This window comes from Hyperolius riggenbachi, chromosome 5 (genome assembly GCF_040937935.1).
Source record: "Hyperolius riggenbachi isolate aHypRig1 chromosome 5, aHypRig1.pri, whole genome shotgun sequence".
NCBI lineage: Eukaryota > Metazoa > Chordata > Amphibia > Anura > Hyperoliidae > Hyperolius > Hyperolius riggenbachi.
The window spans coordinates 85,025,548-85,045,559 of record NC_090650.1 but is presented as its reverse complement, the minus strand read 5'-3'; the positions used below and the strand labels follow the sequence as shown (position 1 = coordinate 85,045,559).

Sequence of the window (20,012 nt, the reverse complement as noted above, 5' to 3'; positions counted from 1 at the left end):
GGAGAGGATAACTGCCACTCAGCCAAGGAGGAGGAGGACAGCGAAGAGCATGTAGCAGGAGGAGAGGAGGTGGCAGGAGGCCTGCCTGCAAGCCGTGGAGGTGTCACAATTTGGTCCGCTGCGCCCTGCTTGCCATCGTTCACCACCAGGTTGACCCAATGGGCTGTGTACGTAATGTAGCGGCCCTGCCCGTGCTTGGCAGACCAGGCATCCGTGGTCAGGTGTACCCTTGACCCAACGCTCTTCGCAAGAGATGACACCACTTGCCTCTCAACTTCACGGTGCAGTTGGGGTATGGCCTTTCTCGAAAAATAAGTGCAGCCTGGCATCTTCCACTGCGGTGTTCCGATGGCCACAAATTTACGGAAGGCCTCAGAGTCCACCAGCCGGTATGGTAACAGCTGGCGAGCTAACAGTTCCGCCACGCCAGCTGTCAGACGCCGGGCAAGGGGGTGACTGGCCGAAATTGGCTTCTTCCGCTCAAACATTTCCTTCACGGACACCTGACTGCTGCTGTGGGCAGAGGAGCAGGAAGCGCTCAAGGGCAGAGGCGGAGTGGAGGAGGGTGCCTGTGAAGGTGGAAGGGAGAAAGCGGCAGAAGCAGATGATGCACCTGAAGGAGGAAGAGGAGAAGGAGGGTGACTTTTCTTTTGTGTGCTGCTGCTGCTTTTGCTCAGGTGGCCATCCCATTGCTGTTTGTGCCTTTTCTCCAGGTGCCTTCGTAAGGCACTTGTCCCTACGTGAGTGTTGGCCTTTCCACGGCTCAATTTTTGTTGGCAGAGCGAACAGATGGCTTTGCTCCGATCTGAGGCACACACATTAAAAAATGTCCACACCGCTGAGCCACCCTGGGATGTGGGCACTATGGGGACCTCAGCAGCTGATGCTGAAGGGCAAGTTGGCTGGCTGTACATAGGTGGCGATACATGGTGCCGGACACTGCCACCAGCTGTTTCTGACGAAGAGCTGCCCCAGCTTCTTTCAGCAACTTCTCTCCTCCTACTACTCTCTGACTCCCCCTCTGAACTGTCCCCCTCTTCATCTCCTCTATTGGGAACATACAGAGGATCCCTATCATCGTCATCATCATAATCATCCTGCCCAGCTTCGCTTGCCTTAGACAAATCCAAACATGCACCATCAGTAGGTCCTTCATCCTCCTTACACGTTACATCCATTGTGTTGCCGCGTAACTCAGACATATGAACTGGTGAAAATTCATCTGGCTGTAACAACAATGGCTGTGCATCAGTGATTTCAACACTAAATAATTCTTGCGAAGTGTCAAATGCAGCGGAAGTGGTGCTAGTAGTAGCGCTGGTGGCTGAGCAAGATGAGGTGTTCTGTGTCGCTAAATACTCAACCACGTCCTGACAATCTTGGGAGGTGATGGGACGTGCCTTCTTCCGAGCACTGTACTGTGGGCCAGGTCCACACGAAATTACATTTACACGACCTCGCGCAGACCTGCCGGGTGGCCTTCCTCTGGCTCTGGCACTACCTCTTCCTCTACCTGTTTTGTCCATATCGGGTTTGCACGGAGTGGTATATCACACTGCGTGCACTCACGTAGGTAGGTGGGTTCACTTAACTGCACAGGTATGCGCACTGATGCGGTGGGTTCACTGAACAGAACAGGTATACAGTGGCGGGTTCACAGAACAGGTATGCAGTGGCAGGTTCACTGAACAGAACAGGTATGCAGTGGCGGGTTCACTGAACAGTACAGGTATACAGTGGCGGGTTCACTGAACACAACAGGTATGCAGTGGCGGGTTCACTGAACAGAACAGGTATGCAGTGGCGGGTTCACTGAACACAACAGGTATACAGTGGCGGGTTCACTGAACAGAACAGGTATGCAGTGGCGGGTTCACTGAACAGGTATGCAGTGGTGGGTTCACTGAACAGGTATGCAGTGGTGGGTTCACTGAACAGTACAGGTATACAGTGGCAGGTTCACTGAACAGAACAGGTATGCAGTGGCGGGTTCACTGAACAGAACAGGTATGCAGTGGCGGGTTCACTGAACAGTACAGGTATACAGTGGCGGGTTCACTGAACACAACAGGTATGCAGTGGCGGGTTCACTGAACACAACAGGTATGCAGTGGCGGGTTCACTGAACACAACAGGTATACAGTGGCGGGTTCACTGAACAGAACAGGTATGCAGTGGCGGGTTCACTGAACAGGTATGCAGTGGTGGGTTCACTGAACAGGTATGCAGTGGTGGGTTCACTGAACAGTACAGGTATACAGTGGCGGGTTCACAGAACAGGTATGCAGTGGCAGGTTCACTGAACACAACAGGTATGCAGTGGCGGGTTCACTAAACAGGTATACAGTGGCGGGTCCACTGAACAGAACAGGTATGCAGTGGCGGGTTCACTGAACACAACAGGTATGCAGTGGTGGGTTCACTGGACAGGTATGCAGTGGTGGGTTCACAGAACAGTACAGGTATACAGTGGCAGGTTCACTGAACAGAACAGGTATGCAGTGGCGGGTTCACTGAACAGAACAGGTATGCAGTGGCGGGTTCACTGAACAGTACAGGTATACAGTGGCGGGTTCACTGAACACAACAGGTATGCAGTGGCGGGTTCACTGAACACAACAGGTATGCAGTGGCGGGTTCACTGAACACAACAGGTATGCAGTGGCGGGTTCACTGAACAGGTATGCAGTGGTGGGTTCACTGAACAGGTATGCAGTGGTGGGTTCACAGCACAGGTATGCAGTGGCAGGTTCACAGAACAGGTATGCAGTGATGGGTTCACAGCACAGGTATGCAGTGGCAGGTTCACTGAACAGGTATGCAGTGATGGGTTCACAGCACAGGTATGCAGTGGTGGGTTCACAGAACAGGTATGCAGTGGTGGGTTCACAGCACAGGTATGCAGTGGCGGGTTCACAGAACAGGTATGCAGTGATGGGTTCACAGCACAGGTATGCAGTGGCAGGTTCACTGAACAGGTATGCAGTGGTGGGTTCACAGAACAGGTATGCAGTGGTGGGTTCACAGCACAGGTATGCAGTGGCAGGTTCACTGAACAGGTATGCAGTGATGGGTTCACAGAACAGGTATGCAGTGGTGGGTTCACAGTACAGGTATGCAGTGGTGGGTTCACAGAACAGGTATGCAGTGGTGGGTTCACTGAACAGGTATGCAGTGGTGGGTTCACAGCACAGGTATGCAGTGGTGGGTTCACAGAACAGGTATGCAGCCAGCCAGGAACAAGTTAAGCCTAACTAATCTTTCCCTGAGAGACAGTCTGCAGCAGCTCGCCCTACTCTCACTAACGCAGGCAGCACACGAGTGACCGTAATGGCCGCCGCTGCCTGCCTTATATAAGGGGGGGTGGGGCTCCAGGGGCTAGTGTAGCCTAATTGGCTACACTGTGCCAGCTGACTGTGATGTAGAGGGTCAAAGTTGACCCTCAAGGTGCATTATGGGGCGAACCGAACTTCCGCAAAGGTTCGCCAGCGGGACGCGAACGCGGACCACCGAAGTTCGCGTGGAACCGTTCGCCGGCGAACCCTTCGGCCCATCTCTAGTCCACACTTGTATGGACCTTGCAAGATGGGCCCTCGGGCTATGAGGGTCACCAAGAGTAGGCAAAGGAAAGGGGGTGAATATTGGGGGGACCCCATCAAACTTTTTTTTGCGGGGGGGGGGGGGCAACATGAGTTAGAGTTATGCCCCTCCTGGGCCAGTTTTAGACTTTTCCTGCCTGAGACAAACTTGTGAGGGTGCCGATTTGGAATGATCACACAGCGCCCAACTATATACTCTGCTTCAGTCAGCAAGGGAGCTCAACACAATAACACACTGGCTGGCTGGCTCGATGTGAGTCTGTGACAAACAAACTGCTCACCCTCAGCCAGTCGACCGTCCTCCATTCCTCCTCAGTCAAGACATCAGTGCCACCTCCTCCCTTCCTTCTACTGTGCAAGTCAAATGAAACACTCCCCTCTCCTCACTCACTGTCAGATTCCTCACACAGCACAACAAGCTGCTTTTCCCCAATGATGACCTCTTCACCTTGCTCTCCTCTCGCTTCTCCTCCTGCTCTGACTGCATGTTGTTAGTGTAAACAGTAAAAACATGCTGCCCCTGTAGTCTCTGCACCTGATGCAAATGTTTCACCTTGCTTCATGAGAGAACTGGCCCTGTGCCCCGGAATCTTTGCATCAATATGTGCCTGCTAACATTCACATTCATGCATCATATTTGCATCTAACTATCACCAACATCAAAAAAATGTACATAAACCTGTATATAACAATTTATTTTACTTTAATAAGTGAGTACATTGACTTCATAATATCTACGGTAAGTAAATATTTTTAAGTGTTTTTGTCCACACAGTGGCATTAAAAATGGCTATAAACGCGTTCCCTTGTATTCTTGCTTTATGTCCTTCTCTTGTTGATGATGTTTTTCTTGTATTAAGTGTTCATCTGATGTGGCATAGGACCTATAATAAATGGACAACAACAAAAATGTATTAATAAACGATAATGATGATTAAAAAAGCTGTAAAAACGGTAAAGGTATTTATTGGTATCTAAAGTCTCATGTTGAGAATAAGAGTGCAATTTTGATTGGCCAGTCACTGATCAATTTTACCACCTCTACGCAGCATAAGGGCGAACAGATTTTGAATACTACAAACAGGTTGGGTAATTACTCTCATATTACATGGAAGTGGTAAAACTGGCCAATCAAAATTGCACGAGTGTACCAGGCTTAAAGCCTGGTACACACTTTCAAATATGATAGGCCAATCACTGACCAATTTGTAGTATGAGAGTCAACAGATATTGAATATTATGAGCATATTGTGTAGGTAAACCCTCATACTACATGGAGGTAGTAACATTGGTCAGTGATTGGCCAATCGTAATTGAAAGTGTGTACCTGGCTTTAGTCCTCACTGATTATTATAGGTTCTGCACAGGGTAAGTTAACATTTAGGTTGTATTTCCAGAACTGGCAATACACTCTTATGGCCTGAGGTCTGTGTAGTCTTCTGATAACAGCCTGTGATCTGTGTGTATGATATGCCAAATGTGTGATAACACATAACCGCTGTGTTCATGAGGTCATAAGGCCACTGCATTTCCTACTCTCAGCTAATACTCGAGTCAATGACGTATTCTAACTTTTCGAAGATAAAAGTTGTGAGACTTGTTGAAACATGTTGGGTTTATTTTTGGTGGGGGGTATTGTGTAATATACTTTATTAGATTATTGAGCTGAAGGGGTGTGACCTATGCTCACTTTGTGTACTTATAATGTACCCCTAGCTCAGTCGTATTTTTACAGAGAATCTATATGATATGAAAGCAGTTAGATGGTGGATTTTATAAATCTTTATTAAAAGTTAAGTTTTATTAACAGTCCCCTCATTAAGAGGGTATTTTGTTGTTTGTATTTAGGATATCAGGTACTGTGAAGGTTGAATAAAAGTTGGGAGGTAGGCTTATACTCGGGTCAGCTTATACTCTAGTACATATGATAGATGATTTTGTCGAATCTAATGTAAGCCAGTCTGGGGTCTCCTACAGTATCTAAAAGGAGACCACACACCTGACAGAGCAGGCTGAAGACATATGTAGCAGCCACACCGAAAGTAAGCTGCAAAACAGTTTTCTGAAATATATCCTCCACAAATTTAAGACGGAACATAACTTTTCATTGGCATTTTCTTCTGGCTTATGTCTTTATGGAGCAGGGTCACATGATATGCATACCTCGGAATGCCATTGGCCTCTTGTGTATGGTCCTGCAGGTCTCTATTCCGTGTCTCTGGTAGGAGGCAGCAGAGGAACCCTCCAATGACAGGTCCGCTGCCATATATGGCCATTGGAATAGCTGGGTGGTATTTGCTCAGAAGGCTTATAAGAGGAGCAATTATTCCAGCAACTCGGGCTGTCATAGAGCACAGGCCCACTCCATTCTGCCTGCAAGAAACACAACACCATTAATCTAACCAAAGTGAATAGGAAAGATTCACAATCTCAGATTAGCACTCATTTCGACTGTGGTTTCCATGGTCAGCAGGGATCAGTGGGGGTATAGGTTATTTTAAATAGTGAATGATTCACAATCTGTCAGTGGGGGTATAGGTTATTCTAAATAGTGAATGATTCACGATCTATCATCAGTGATGGTATAGGTTATAGTGAAGTGAATAGGAGTACAAACAACATTTCCCTTGTATTGGCCTGGAAATGCTGCTACACTATTTTTGCAGTCATTTTATGAACATCCTATTACGGATCAAAGGCTTGATATCAGCCGAGCTCCTTCAAAAACAGCAAAGACCATTGCCCTGTGTCACACCGTGTGCACTGTGTAATGTGCATGGTATACAATGCTGACTTTTTTACACAGTGTTGCATTTTTACATATATAATTAACGCATAGTAATGCACTCTCAATCTGTGCAGCTTTAATCACATTCTATGCCATATCTACAATCATTTTCAGTCTAACGTGCACAGTTCACGGGAAAATACACACAGTACGTTTCAGTTACGCACTGTAACTGAAACGTACTGTGTGTATTTTCCCGTGAACTGTGCACGTTAGACTGAAAATGATTGTAGATATGGCATAGAATGTGATTAAAGCTGCACAGATTGATAGTGCATTACTATGCGTTAATTATATATGTAAAAATGCAACACTGTGTAAAAAAGTCAGCATTGTATACCATGCACATTACACAGTGCACACGGTGTGACACAGGGCAATGGTCTTTGCTGTTTTTGAAGGAGCTCGGCTGATATCAAGCCTATGATCCGTAATAGGATGTTCATAAAATGACTGCAAAAATAGTGTAGCAGCGTTTCCAGGCCAATACAAGGGAAATGTTGTTTGTACTCCTATTCACTTCAACAGGCACTCTGTTGCAACACACATAGGGCTTTATTCACAAAAGCGTGATAACTGATAGCACGGCCGTGCTATGCAGTTATCACACTTTTGTGAATCAAGCCTATAGGCCCTTATTCAATTCACTTTTCTCCTGGGAGATAATCTTTCATTATCTGTTGAAAATAACTTTTCAGCACTCTGCAATTGGAAAATTACAAAAGAAGGTGAAATAATGTCATGTGCTTGCTGTTGGCTTAAAAGACATTTTGACGTTTTCCGTATGCACTGTGTATTGTACCATGTTTGCCGATATTGGCCTTCTTTTTGGCAATACTGTGATGTTTATTATTTGTGTTTCAATAAACTTTTGTTGAAAAAAAAAGGCATTTTATTGACATGGTCTAAAAATATCACGTAGAAGAAAACTTAGGAGAAAAAGTACATTGAAAATGGGCCATAGTGTGAATGAGACAGGCAAAAAGAGCTCTGGAAATTTAGGCGCACCATGCACCAGGTCGTAATGTGATTTATGGCTATAGCAGTGCTCAGACAGTAATTTGGGTGCCGTCAAAAGCCGGACCCCAAATTAATATAAAAACACCGCAATTTGGCCACCAGCAATGGCAATATTTCCACCCGGTGGCCTGGAGGGGAAATAGTAATTAATGCCTCGGGGCTTTTGCAGGAGCAGGGTGAGACACTTTTTGGCTTTGTCCTGCACCCAAATTTCCTGGCACATTAATTACATGAATGCATTGTGAACACCCACTTTCAAAGCTATGAGTAGAACGTTGCTATGAACTAATTATAGGATAAAATAAGGCTTAGTAAGCAACCTACAAAAAATACATATATCTGTGGGCAATCCTCTGTGGTGATCAATAACCATAAAATGCATATGCATGCTCTTGCTTCTTAACTATTTGTTTCCTGTTCCATTCTGTCAATTGGACATTCATGTGCGCACTCAATTCGCATGGGTCTCATCCATAAATATTTACCAGCATATCCCAGTGCTCACCAACAGATCGAAATTGCTCCAACTCCTAGACTACGATCATGACTCCACAGCCCTGTCCGTTCCTTAAAGGGCCAGAGCCATGCAGTCCCAAAAGAGTTATAACTAGACCACAGGTGTCAAACTCCGGGCCTGGAGGGCCAGATTCATGCCAGTGTTTAGGATGGACTAAAAAGAGGAATGTGTTCTACCTGATGGACCACACCTTTCCTGATTCAGTCCCATTAATTCATTTGAGCTGTATCAAAAATGTGTGAGGACTTTGTCCCTCGAAGGACCGGTTTGACATCTCTGTACTACACCGTTATGCATGAAGCACAGGACTACCTTATGCTTCAGTTTTTCTATACATTACCCTATGTAACTGTAAAAATATTGTTGCTACAGTCAATGCTTATTGACTACATTGTGGAATAATGTGACGCAGCCACACAGTCCAAACAGCATGCTAACTACACCCTGATGTCCGTCCACTATCAAGTGCACAACACATGATTGCCAGCCAACCCACAGGACCACCACCCTTACAGACAATAAAGAAGTGGCCACAAATGGCTTGCAATTCAGCAAAGGTGTATTTTTGGAGCATGCACAACATGTTTCGCACATCGGCACACCTGATGAAGGACCGGTGCCAGAGACCTAAGTGCGCTCCAATACACTTTTTCTGAGTTGGAAGCCATATATGTGCCGCTTCTTCTTATTTGTCTGAATATTGCAACACAACCACCAAAGCAATATACTTTTTGCACTGCTTACTGATGATTTACGAGGAAGAACACTGCAAAAATTTCCTGTGTGGTGTTCATACATCTGGCCTGTAGATGTCACTGTTCTGCTTGTGTACTGCATAAGATTATCTGGACTGTTGTGGGTCGTTGGGTCCTGCTATGCTCTGACTAGGAACATGGAGTGAAGACACTGCTTATGAAGAGAGTGGGTGAATACTGTAAATAAACCTAGTTTCAGTTATCCTCCGTCTCCGTGTTCAGTAGTTGATGAGACCAGTCCACACTGGAAGCCTGATCCTGGCTGATTAATGCATTTTGTTGGCACTGACTCGCGTCTTTAATCCTATAAGAGTCAATGGAATATGACTGCCAGCGCACAGGGAAACCATTAGCAAACGCCACTTAGCACCAACTGCCATAAGTGCCAGTTAGCACCCAGCAACACCAAATACCACCAGTCATTGCCAACTTTTCCAGGGCTTCACGGATAAATGCACCCAAAGAAATACTCTTTGGCTAAAGAGATTGGTTTTCATACAAAAACCCAATACCATTACAGTGTATGCAGATGTTCAGCTCACCTGATCACTGTGGGGAATAACTCTGCAGCATAAATGTAACAAATAGAAAATGAACCTGCGATTGCAAATTTCCCAATCACTGCCAGCACTGTGGTCACAACAGGCAATGCTAGAGAGAACAGAGAAATAATAAAAACTGTTTTTATACAGCTGAAATGAAACATAGAAAGTGAACAAAAATGTATTATTCTATACAATTTAGGCCCCTTTTACACCTGAGCCTGCCGCTGCATCACCGCGCTGCAGCAATCCGTATATATATGACCCTGCGCCACGGTGCCACGACATAGTCATATGCATAGCGTCGCCCCCCGGCTAGTGACGTACTCTGCTGGGCAGGAAGTACATCCTTGTGATCCCCTTCAGTCCGTGCTTGCGCACAAGTCGCACCATGCTCCCATTGTTCACAATTGCTGCATTGCCCATTGACTTGCATTGCTGCATAATCTGTGCAGTAGGCATGGATCATGTGGCAACGCGCTCTAGACTTTGTGACAGCAATGCGGCACACTTCCAGTGCACCATGTTACGTGTTCAAGTCTTCATAGACTTGCATGTCCCTTGCAGCGGGGATACGGACGGGAATCATAACGCCAAGTGGCCAAGTGTAAAAAGGGGCCTGAAGCTACATGTTAACTATCAAGTATGTATTACCCAGTAGCTCACAATACCTAGATAATGTGTGCTACTCGGCATACATAACGGTAAAATTGGCGTGCACTCTCTGCCAATGGCAGCTTTACCGATGTTTAGTGAATATGGTCCACTGTATCTTTACACTGTTTTGTATTTGCATGATAAAATAAGTCTAAGAGAAACTGAGGTGGTTTTTTGGGGGGCAGATGTGACACAGAGGCAAGTTCTCTGCCTCATGACATGCCTCTGTGTCCCCACACTGCCACTCTCTGGACCTCCCCCCCCCCACCTCCCCGCTATAGCCCCGTTCAAAATGCCCGCCAGGGGCATTCCTGCAGGGTTTCCAGAGCTGCCATTGAATAATTCTCCCTGGTCACGCCCCCTGCTGCTCCCCCGCCTCCCTGCACATTGTGAATGAGAGAATGCATCTCTCATTCCAGCGTCGTGACTCAGAGATCACGAAAGTGAAAGTTGGCCATTGCGGTCCACAGGAGCAGCGGTTTTGGTGGCTACCTGATCCACTCAGAACCCCCCCCCCCCCCTCCCTCCTGGATCAGGCAGCCTAGTTTTTCTTTATTTCATGAACTGACCTCTGGCTCTCTTTAGGGTAGTATGACTTGATTGAGCTATATACTGTTTGTAGTGTAATCTGTAATACAGGACAAGTCTACAAATTCCAGTAATGATAGCAGTAAATGTTCCAGGCAAAATATGGACACCTCAACTGAATGTTCTCTTTTATCACTTATCGGGTGGCTTCATCACTTGAGATGCTGAAGACACTTGGCTAGTGGTGAAATGTCATCAAATTACACTTGTGATTACTTACAGATAAGGGGGAATTAGACAGGCTCTTCTCTCCAAATACACACAGGGTGGATTTTTCTGTGTTTTCCTTATGTCCTGTGCAACAGTTCAGGTCCACTTTAAAGAGGCACTATGGGGACTATAGTAGAATGTAGTAAACTATTCAGGATACGCACCTTTACAGTAATTTTTCCTGGTTTCAGCATCATAAAGAAAGGAGATGATTTGCATAACTGTGGTAAAATTGCTGCCGCATCAAGTTTACCCATATTTACGCATGTAACATAGCTAGTGTTGTGCAAATGGCACAACTCGTGCTACATCTATATATATAAAATCGGATGTATGTGTGTGCAGGGGCGTAATTAGAAATGACTGGACCCCCCTGCGAAACGTTAGATGGGCCCCCCTATTGCCACCCCCACCCCCTTTTTTCCACAAAACTTTGTATGATTCCTTACCAGTGGCAGATGCAGTCATTAGAACAATTGTGCAGAGCGCTGAAAGCTTTTACTCTCCATGCCCAAACTTCTCAAGAATCACTACAGGACACAAACTTGGGGAGGGGTAGAATAGCACTGTACACTAGACCCTGCTGTACACTGACTGTCTACAAATCTTTGTCTGCAAAACCTTGTGTGATTCCATATCAGTGACTGAGCAAATGCAGTCATTATAACAATTGTGCAGAGAACAGAAAGTTTTTTTCTCTCCTTGCCCTTAGTTGTCAGTCTCTCAGGATGGGGCCCCCTGTGGCTTCTGGGCCCCCCAGTGGCTGCATCCCTTGCAGGGTCTATTGTTACGCCTGTGTGTGTGTGTGTGTGTGTGCGTGCGTGTGTGTGTGTGTGCCGCGATCACTCGAAAACGGCTTGACCGATTTGAACGAAACTTGGTACACAGATCCCTTACTACCTGGGATGATAGGTTCTGGGGGTCTCGCGTCCCCCCTGCACACGTGGGCGGAGCTACAAACAGTCAATCAGATTTCACCCATTCAAGTCAATGGAAAAAATGTAAAAGGCTGCCATTCTAACAGTAATCAAGCCACAGTCCCCACACTTGACACAGGTGGTCACTTCATGACCAAGGTTACCAATCCAGGAAAAGTGGGTGGAGCATAAAACAGCCAATCAAATTTCAGCCATTCATTTTAAATGGGAAAATGTAAAGTGCAGCTTTTCTTACACTGTTATTCGCAGGGTTCTCAAACTTTGCACAGTTGGTCACTGGGTGACTAGGATTAATATTTGGAAAAGTAGGTGGAGCCTACAAGAGCCAATCAAAATTCACCTATTGATTTTCAAGGGGAATATTGAAACTGCAGCCATTCTTGCACTTTTAATGGCAGAGGCCTCAAACCTGCTACAGTCGGTCGTTAAGTGTCTGGGGTTCAAATTCAGTAAAGGGGTCAAGCCACAAACAACCAGATTTCTTTGCTGGATAAACTGCTTCCAGTCACACAATTTTGATGCCAGGAACCCAAAAGCTCACAAACTTGGTCATTGAGTAGTGACTGTGTGTCAAGGTTACAAAAAGTGGGTAGAGTTAAAAACAGATTTTTCTGGGAAATTGTAAACTGCAGCCTTTCTTCACTGTTAATGGCAGGGTTCTCAAACTTAGCATAGCTGCTTACTGGGTGACTGGGATTAATATTCAGAAAAGTGGGTGGAGCCTAAAAATGCCAACTGTTAATGGCACAAGCCTCAAACCTGCTACAGTTGGTAATTAGGTCACTGGGGTTCAAATTCAGAAAAGGGGACAGAGCCACAAACAGTGAATCAGATTTGTTTCATTTCATGGGAAAATACAAATGATTGATGCCAAGGACCCGAAAGCTCACAAACTTGGTCATTGAGTGACTGTGTGTCAAGGTTACAAACGGTGGGCGGAGCCAAAAATTTTTTTACTGGGAAAATGTAAACTGCAGCCATTCTTACACTGTTTATGACAGGGTTCCCAAACTTTGCCCAGATTAATATTCACGGAGGTGAGTGGAGCCTATAATAGCCAATCAAAATTCACCTGTTGATTTTCAAATGGAATATTTAAATTGCTGCCATTTTTACACTGTTAATAGCAGATGCCTCAAACCTGCTACAGTTGGTCATTGGGTGGCTGAGGTTCAAATGCTGGAGAGGGGTGGAGCCACAAACAGCCAATCTGATTTGTTTAATTTCTATTGAAATATACAAATTATTGATGCCAAGGACCCCAAAGCTCTCAAACTTGGTCATTGAGTGTTTGTGCGTTAGGGTTAGAAAGTGGGCAGAGCCAACACCAGTCAAATACATACCCGGGCAACGCCGGGTCATCAGTGGTTGGAGACAAATACAAATTTCACTGGGAAAATGTAAACTGCAGCCATTCTTACACTGTTAATGGAAGGGTTCTTAAACTTTGCAAAGTTGGTCACTGGGTGACTGGGATTAATATTCAGAAAAGTGAGTGGAGCCTACAAAAGTGAATCAAACTTCACCTATTACTTTTCAAGGTGAATATTTAATTGCTGCCATTCTTGCTGTTAATGGCACAGGTCTCCAACCTGGTACAGTTGATCATTGGGTGACTGGGGTTCAAATTCAGAAAAGGGGGTGGAGCCACAAACAGCCAATCAGATTTTTTTCAATTCAATGCAAATTATTAATACCAAAGACTGCAAAGCTCACAAACTTGGTCATTGAGTAATTGTGTTAGGGTTAGAAAAAGTATGCGGAGCCAACACCAGCCAAATACATTCCCGGGCAACACCGGGCAATCAGCTATTATATAATATGATTATTACCTGTGTACCATGCACTTGTTTAACGCTCGTTACCTAGGTAACGTGATTTACGCTGTTTGTGCAACCCATAATACGTGACTTGTATAAGTACCAGTAAAATTGCTGTGTGCTGCAATTTTTCCGCTGTTACATGAATTAACAACATGGTTCCCACACATTTTTGAATGATATGGCTTTCCAACATTAACTAAACAGCTGCTTACTTTTTGGTATTGCAGGTATAATAAGACAAACTGTTCCACCAAGAAGGAGACACAGTGATTGGCTGGGCTTGCGTCCCAGGAGCTGCACGACAAACATGGAGCCAAGGCGAGCTGGAATTTCAACAGCTCCAAATATGAGTTGGGTGAGATAAATGTCCAGGCCAAAACTCCCAACATTAAGACTTAATCCATAATAGACCAAACTGTTCACAAACCTGAAAGCAGAAAAAATGAAAAGAAAGGAGGAAATAGAGAAGAGACTGGATTTCCCAAACTGGAACTGAACATGTATATTGTTACAATGTGGCATCATAAAGGGAAAAGATTACAGATTCTTAGCTCCTCCTCTTGTCACCTGTCTGCTGCCAATCCTGAAGTATCAATCATGCCACGCCCACCACCCCTCTAACTAAAACACACACACACACACACACACACACACACACACACACACACACACACACACACACCGCCACCACCACCACGATCCTGCTCTTGGCTGCTTCATTTCACCAAGTGACCAAGACCTGCATTGGCCTCAAGGCTTAGACAGAGGTCCTTCATGATCTGGCAGTCTCTAGTCATACAAGTTACACAAGTTACTGGATATGCACACAATGATGGGTTCTTGTCTGGATGGGGAGGGATTGCAGATAAAACAAGGACCCTGACACTGGTTAGAGAGTAATGAGCAGCTGGAGTAGACAAATGTTCCTCCACTTAGTATAAAAATTATGAAAAAAGATTAATGCAGAATAATATAAGTGTTCAAAAGGTGTGCATTTTACGTTTCCCCCAAAATAAGACTTATGTTAATTTTTTCTCATAAAGGTGTGTTAATGCTCATTTACAGGGAATATCTTATTTTTGATGAACAGCAATCTAAATTTGTTCTTGAATGAAAAAAAAAAAACAATATTTAAATATAGTCATGTCATCACATTCTGGAACATCATCATAACACCTCACTTAGGTCACCCCCCCCCCCCCCCCCCCCCCGAGTAACGAACATACAAACAGTGAAGAGGCGGCACACAACTGGCTTTGTTAATTAAAGCACCTATTGATAGCGGAGCAACACTACATGTTACGAACCATCACGGTTCTTCCTCAGGTGTATATGTTTGTACACCTGAGGAAGAACCATGATGTTTCGTAACCTGTAGTGTTGCTCCGCTATCAATAGGTGCTTTAATTAACAAAACCAGTTGTGTGCCGCCTCTTCACTGTTTGTTTTTACATTTACAGGGAGCCTGGCATTTGCCAACCCGTATTGTTTTGGGTCTTGCAGGCAGGGGTGTGACTAATGGGGAACAGCCTCTGTGATTGCAGGGTGGCCCAGAACTTTCAGGGGGCACTAAATACTACTTCACTCCAGGGTCCTGCTATCCTTCAGATTGGGTTTTTTTTGTGGTGAAACTTGTTTTGGGTGTGTAAATTACGATGTCCACACTTGTTTTATGACCCTTGCAAGATGCCCCCCCCCCCCAGGAGTGAGGGTTGCAAGGGAAAGGGTGTGAACAGGGGGGCTCCAGTCCATAAAAATGTTACTGGGGGCCCCCATGATTTGTAGTTACTCCCCTGCATGTGGGGTCTTTTGAGTGAGATTTGTTGAAGTGTGTCTGCTTTCTTTGGTTATGGGTCTATCTGTCTATTGCCAATTGATTTTACTTTTTTACATGTATATTGTAAAAAATTTTAATAGTGATTTAAATTGTAACTAGGACCTTTTTTTTGAGTGGGGCTTAAAATCCTAAAAATAATTATACTAGGTCTTATTTTTAGGGAAACAGAGTATCTTTCTAAGGTGAATGTGTCTTTTTTATAAATGTCTCTATTATGCAAATCTGAAATACGAGTGAAGTATCTTAACTCATTAACAAGGTTTAGACATTGTCTGTCTGTATATGATTGCTCAGCACACATAGCTAAACCACTAGCATTACAATATGATCCATGTTTTACAAAGATATTTACCATACAAAACTCATAAGTAGCGTCACTCTTCTTAGGGAGCGAATCCTGAACAGGTCCATCATGTTTCCAGATCTTGTTTGTTTTTCTTCTTGTAGCTTAGAGAGATAATATTATACGTGAGCATGACTACAGCAACATTCAGCCTTATGATCATTATAATCACAGCAAGTAAGTTTCCATTTAAAGCGGACCCGAACTCTTGCACAGCACACAATGAAAAGTCTTTATTCCACATATGGTTGGTGAAGAGATTCTCTTCTCAATGTTCTGTGTTTGTTTGCGCAGATCAACATGTCTAATTCATTCTTATCAGTAGCTGTGACTATACATCAGTGGTGCCCTTTAGGTAGATCGAAGAATGAAGGACTTCATGGTAGATCCCGACCCTACTACATTTTCCATTCTGTATACACAAGTGTGCTCCTAAAATTGTACATAGGTAGATCATTTTGACTTGCTAATTTTTTAAAGTAGCTCACAAGCCAAAAAAGTGTGGGCACCTCTGCTCTACATACAGTAAACATTGTAGTTTAACCCTTTCAATGCTCACTGCAAATAAAACCAAGTTAAAGTTTTTTTTTTTAGTATTTACATAAATTGTAATGAAGGCATTTTTTTCCTGTAAAGGTTATCATGCTGTGGTTAATATTTTAGAGCAGAGAGGAAGTTCTGAATTTAGTTCCACTTTAACTGCTTGCCGACCGCTCAATGCCAATTGGCTGAACGCGGCGGCAGCCCCAGGACCACTTCAAGCGTGAATGGCTGCAGGCAGGGATTTCAGGAGAGGCTTCGCTCCGCCTTCAGTTTCCCAGCGGTGAGCTCCTCTTGGAGATGTTAGATGGCGAAACCACCGTCTTTTATTGCTGTACAGCGCTGCAATCTATGGCAGTGCTGTACTGGGGACAGTCATGTGACACAGCTGTCCCCCTGGCAGGCTCAGGGGTGATCCGCTGTCATAGGCTGAAGCCTATGACAGCTGATCACAGTGATTGGCTGGCGGGGGGAGGGAGGGTGAGAGTCAAATGAAAAAAAAAGCATACATTTAATAAAAAAAAAATAACAAAAATATTTGTGAAGAAATAAACACTGGGGGAGCGATCAGACCCCACCAACAGAAAGCTCTATTGGTGGGGAGAAAAAGGGGGGGGGGTTACTTGTGTGCTAGCTGTGCGGCTATGCAGCGAGCCCTTAAAGCTGCAGTGGCCCAATTTTTTTAACTGTGTTATCAAAAAATTTAAAGAATATGCAAATTTCACTTCAACAGAACATCAGAACTGTAAATTTGCTAAATGAGCGTCAGTAATAGCTCACCTGTCCCGGCAGCTGTTCCATTCATGCTCTGTCTTCATCCCCATTGCCTGCGTCTTCCTCATGACCCGCTGCAGGTTATTTATGCATAATATGCAAAGCATGGAGAGGAGGCAGGCAGCAGGACTGAAGACAGAGCATGGATGGAGCAGCCGCCAGGACAGGTGAGTTATTACAATGCAGCTACACATTGTGCAGGGGCCCCAGGGAGCAGTCAGGGGGAGACCAGCCAACTCGGGGCCTAGGGAGGGGTTGACTTTACTGGGGCAGGGTAGGGGACCCAGCCACTCTGCCCCAGCCATCCTCCACCCTGTACCCAGAGGCACCCTGTACCCAGAGGCACCCTGTACCCAGACACAGCCACCCTGTACCCAGAGGCACCTTGTAAATTTAATGTTTTTAGGTGTAATTTTACTTTTTGGCCACAAGATGTCCTCGCGCAAAACTTCCCCCTGCATAGTATTACTACGCAAAGAGGAAGCAATGCGCAGACATGTAACTATCGGGTTTTGTGAATGGCGGCGCCGGCTCATAGACGGCGGCATTCATTCACACGGGGACTTAGATTAATGAATGCGAACTGTGTTCCCTTTCATTGATCTCCTGGCTAAGGATTGGCAGCAGTATCAGTGGCTGGGAACGTGCGGGGGAAAGGGGGGCGAGCGGGAGGGGCGTGCACGGCGCGGAGGGACGTAGTAGCTACGTCCCTGCAAGATGATATGGGGAAATGCAGGGACATAGTTACTCATCTCGGGGGAGGGGAAGTGGTTAAATCCTCATTCTATTTTTTGTTTTGTTATTTCCTAATACTCACCCAGAGGGGCGGCAAGATATATGTATACTGAATATTGTGTCCTGTTACCTTTGCCAGGAGTTCCTCTGATAACTTATTTTTATTGACTGATGCAGCTTTTTGGAGGAATTTCTTGGCTTTTTCATTCTTCCCTTTAGTCAGAAGCCACCTGGGTGATTCTGGGAGGATCCTGCATAACAAAGAGTCAATTTTAAAAGTATTAAAAACAAAAGTATGTGTCGCCTAAACACCATGGTTAGTATTTAGTCAGAGGCACTGGTGAAATATGCATCGGGAAGGCCTGGGTTTATGGGAAAAGGCCACTATGTTTAACATATGGAGGAAATAACTGTAAGACTTGCCAGATGCAACACATTCACAAGCTCATCAATTGTCTTTTAACTATACATAATAGAATAAGGATAACATTGGACCTGAAACATTAAGTATGGTAAAGTTGGCGTGTGCAGGGAACTAATGGTTTAATGATCAGCGCTCCCCCTGTGCTAGTAACAGTATAAATAAATACATACATAGTGTGGTTTGAAACAATACCAATACTGGTACATGTTCAAAGAAATCGGGAAAAAAGGAAAAATCTTTAAAAAGGAGCACTTCCTGATAACCAAGACCAGATTTATACTTATGCAGCAGCGCCCCTCCAATTCCATTTGCCACCCTTCTTCCATGTCTGTGTATCATCCATGTATGCAGCCCCTCTCTTCCATGTACAGCTCCCTTGAGCATCATTTTCCCCTTTTCATGTGTTGCTCCCCATTTTCAGCATCCTCTTTCATGTTCAGGTGCCTCCTTGGGTTGCAGTCGCCCAAGGCCTGGGCAATTGTGGCCTTTCCAGAAAACTGACCTGATGATAACCCCTTGATCACATTGGTTTTTATTAAGCAAGAAACAAGGGCCCTGGTTCACTAAACTGCAGTAAGATTGTTGCGCAAAGGCAGTGTATGGCAATGCTTCCATTACTACTGCTAACCGTGTAGCACAAGTTACCTAATTAGCGCAACCCACATTGCCTTAGTAACGCAAGTGTTGCTAAGGTAGCGCAAGCTACAATGCGTCACCCTAGCAATGCTCCTGTTACTTAGGTTGGCTATGCTGTCAACAGTGAAGTAAGGCTAGTTGCTGTTACGCAACTCATGCTATGCTGTCAGCGGTAGTAACAGTAAAATTGTTGTGTGCTACTTGCACATGGCATTCTTACCGCGGGTTACTGCATCAGGCCAAATTAGTGGCTGTATGTACATTTTTTCTGAAGACTTACAGATTATATGTGAAGTACTAGACCAGCGCTGTCCAACTGGCGGCCCGCCAGGCCTCCTGCTGCGGCTCGCTCCTCTCCCTGAGATGCAGGCATGGCTTGCGCTATGGGCGCCATGCCTGCTCCCTCTTATAGTGGCCTCTCCTGTGTCTCCGCTGGCGCTGCCTCACAGGTCAGACCTCACAGATCGCGGCGACTGAAGCAAGGAGAGTTCATATGGTACCCGCACACACGGAGTACGTCACATGCGGAAGTGACATCATTAGTCACTTCTGCATGTGAAGTTCAGCCGCACGGGTGCCATGCGCACTTTTTTTGCTTCAGTCGCCGCGATCTGTGAGGTCTGAGCTGTGAGGCAGCGCCAGCAGGGACACAGGAGAGGACATTGGCACTGATGTGATGTAACGGGCGAGGCAATGGACACCTCCCTATGTAGCTGGGGGACACCTGTCACTACCTCAGCTGGGGGGGACACCTGTCACTATCTAACTGGGGGGGCACCTATCACCACCTCATCTGGGGGGACACCTGTCACTATCTAACTGGGGGGGGCACCTGTAACTACCTCAGCTGGGGGAGGGGGACACCTGTCACTATCTAACTGGGGGGAGGCACCTATCACCACCTCATTTCGGGGGACACCTGTCACTATCTAACTGGGGAGGCACCTATCACCACCTCATCTGGGGGGACACCTGTCACTATCTAACTGAGGGGCACCTGTCACTACCTCATCTGGGGGGACACCTGTCACTATCTAACTGAGGAAGCACCTGTCACTACCTCAACTGGGGGGGGCACCTGTCACTACCTCATCTCGGGGGACACCTGTCACTATCTAACTGGGGGGGCACCTGTCACTACCTCAGCTGGGGGGGACACCTGTCACTATCTAACTGGGGGGGCACCTATCACCACCTCATCTGGGGAGGCACCTGTCGCTATCTAACTGGGGGGGCACCTGTCACTACCTCATCTGGGGGACACCTGTCACTATCTAACTGGGGAG

The 20,012-nt window shown here is 45.6% G+C and overlaps 1 protein-coding gene across 1 annotated transcript in view; it reads right to left on the bottom strand.

The window, feature by feature from the left end:
• Positions 1-4,285: 4,285 nt before the first annotated feature.
• Positions 4,286-20,012, bottom strand: part of LOC137519657 (solute carrier family 22 member 13-like) — a 35,411-nt gene continuing 19,684 nt past the window's right edge. Inside the window, exons 5-10 of the mRNA XM_068238628.1 lie at positions 17,797-17,917; positions 15,627-15,721; positions 13,650-13,864; positions 9,222-9,330; positions 5,763-5,972; positions 4,286-4,483 (exon numbers count right to left, since the gene is read on the bottom strand). Of these exons, the coding sequence (XP_068094729.1) occupies positions 4,390-4,483; positions 5,763-5,972; positions 9,222-9,330; positions 13,650-13,864; positions 15,627-15,721; positions 17,797-17,917 (844 nt within the window). The 3' untranslated portion in view covers positions 4,286-4,389. The remainder of the gene's footprint in view (positions 4,484-5,762; positions 5,973-9,221; positions 9,331-13,649; positions 13,865-15,626; positions 15,722-17,796; positions 17,918-20,012) is intronic.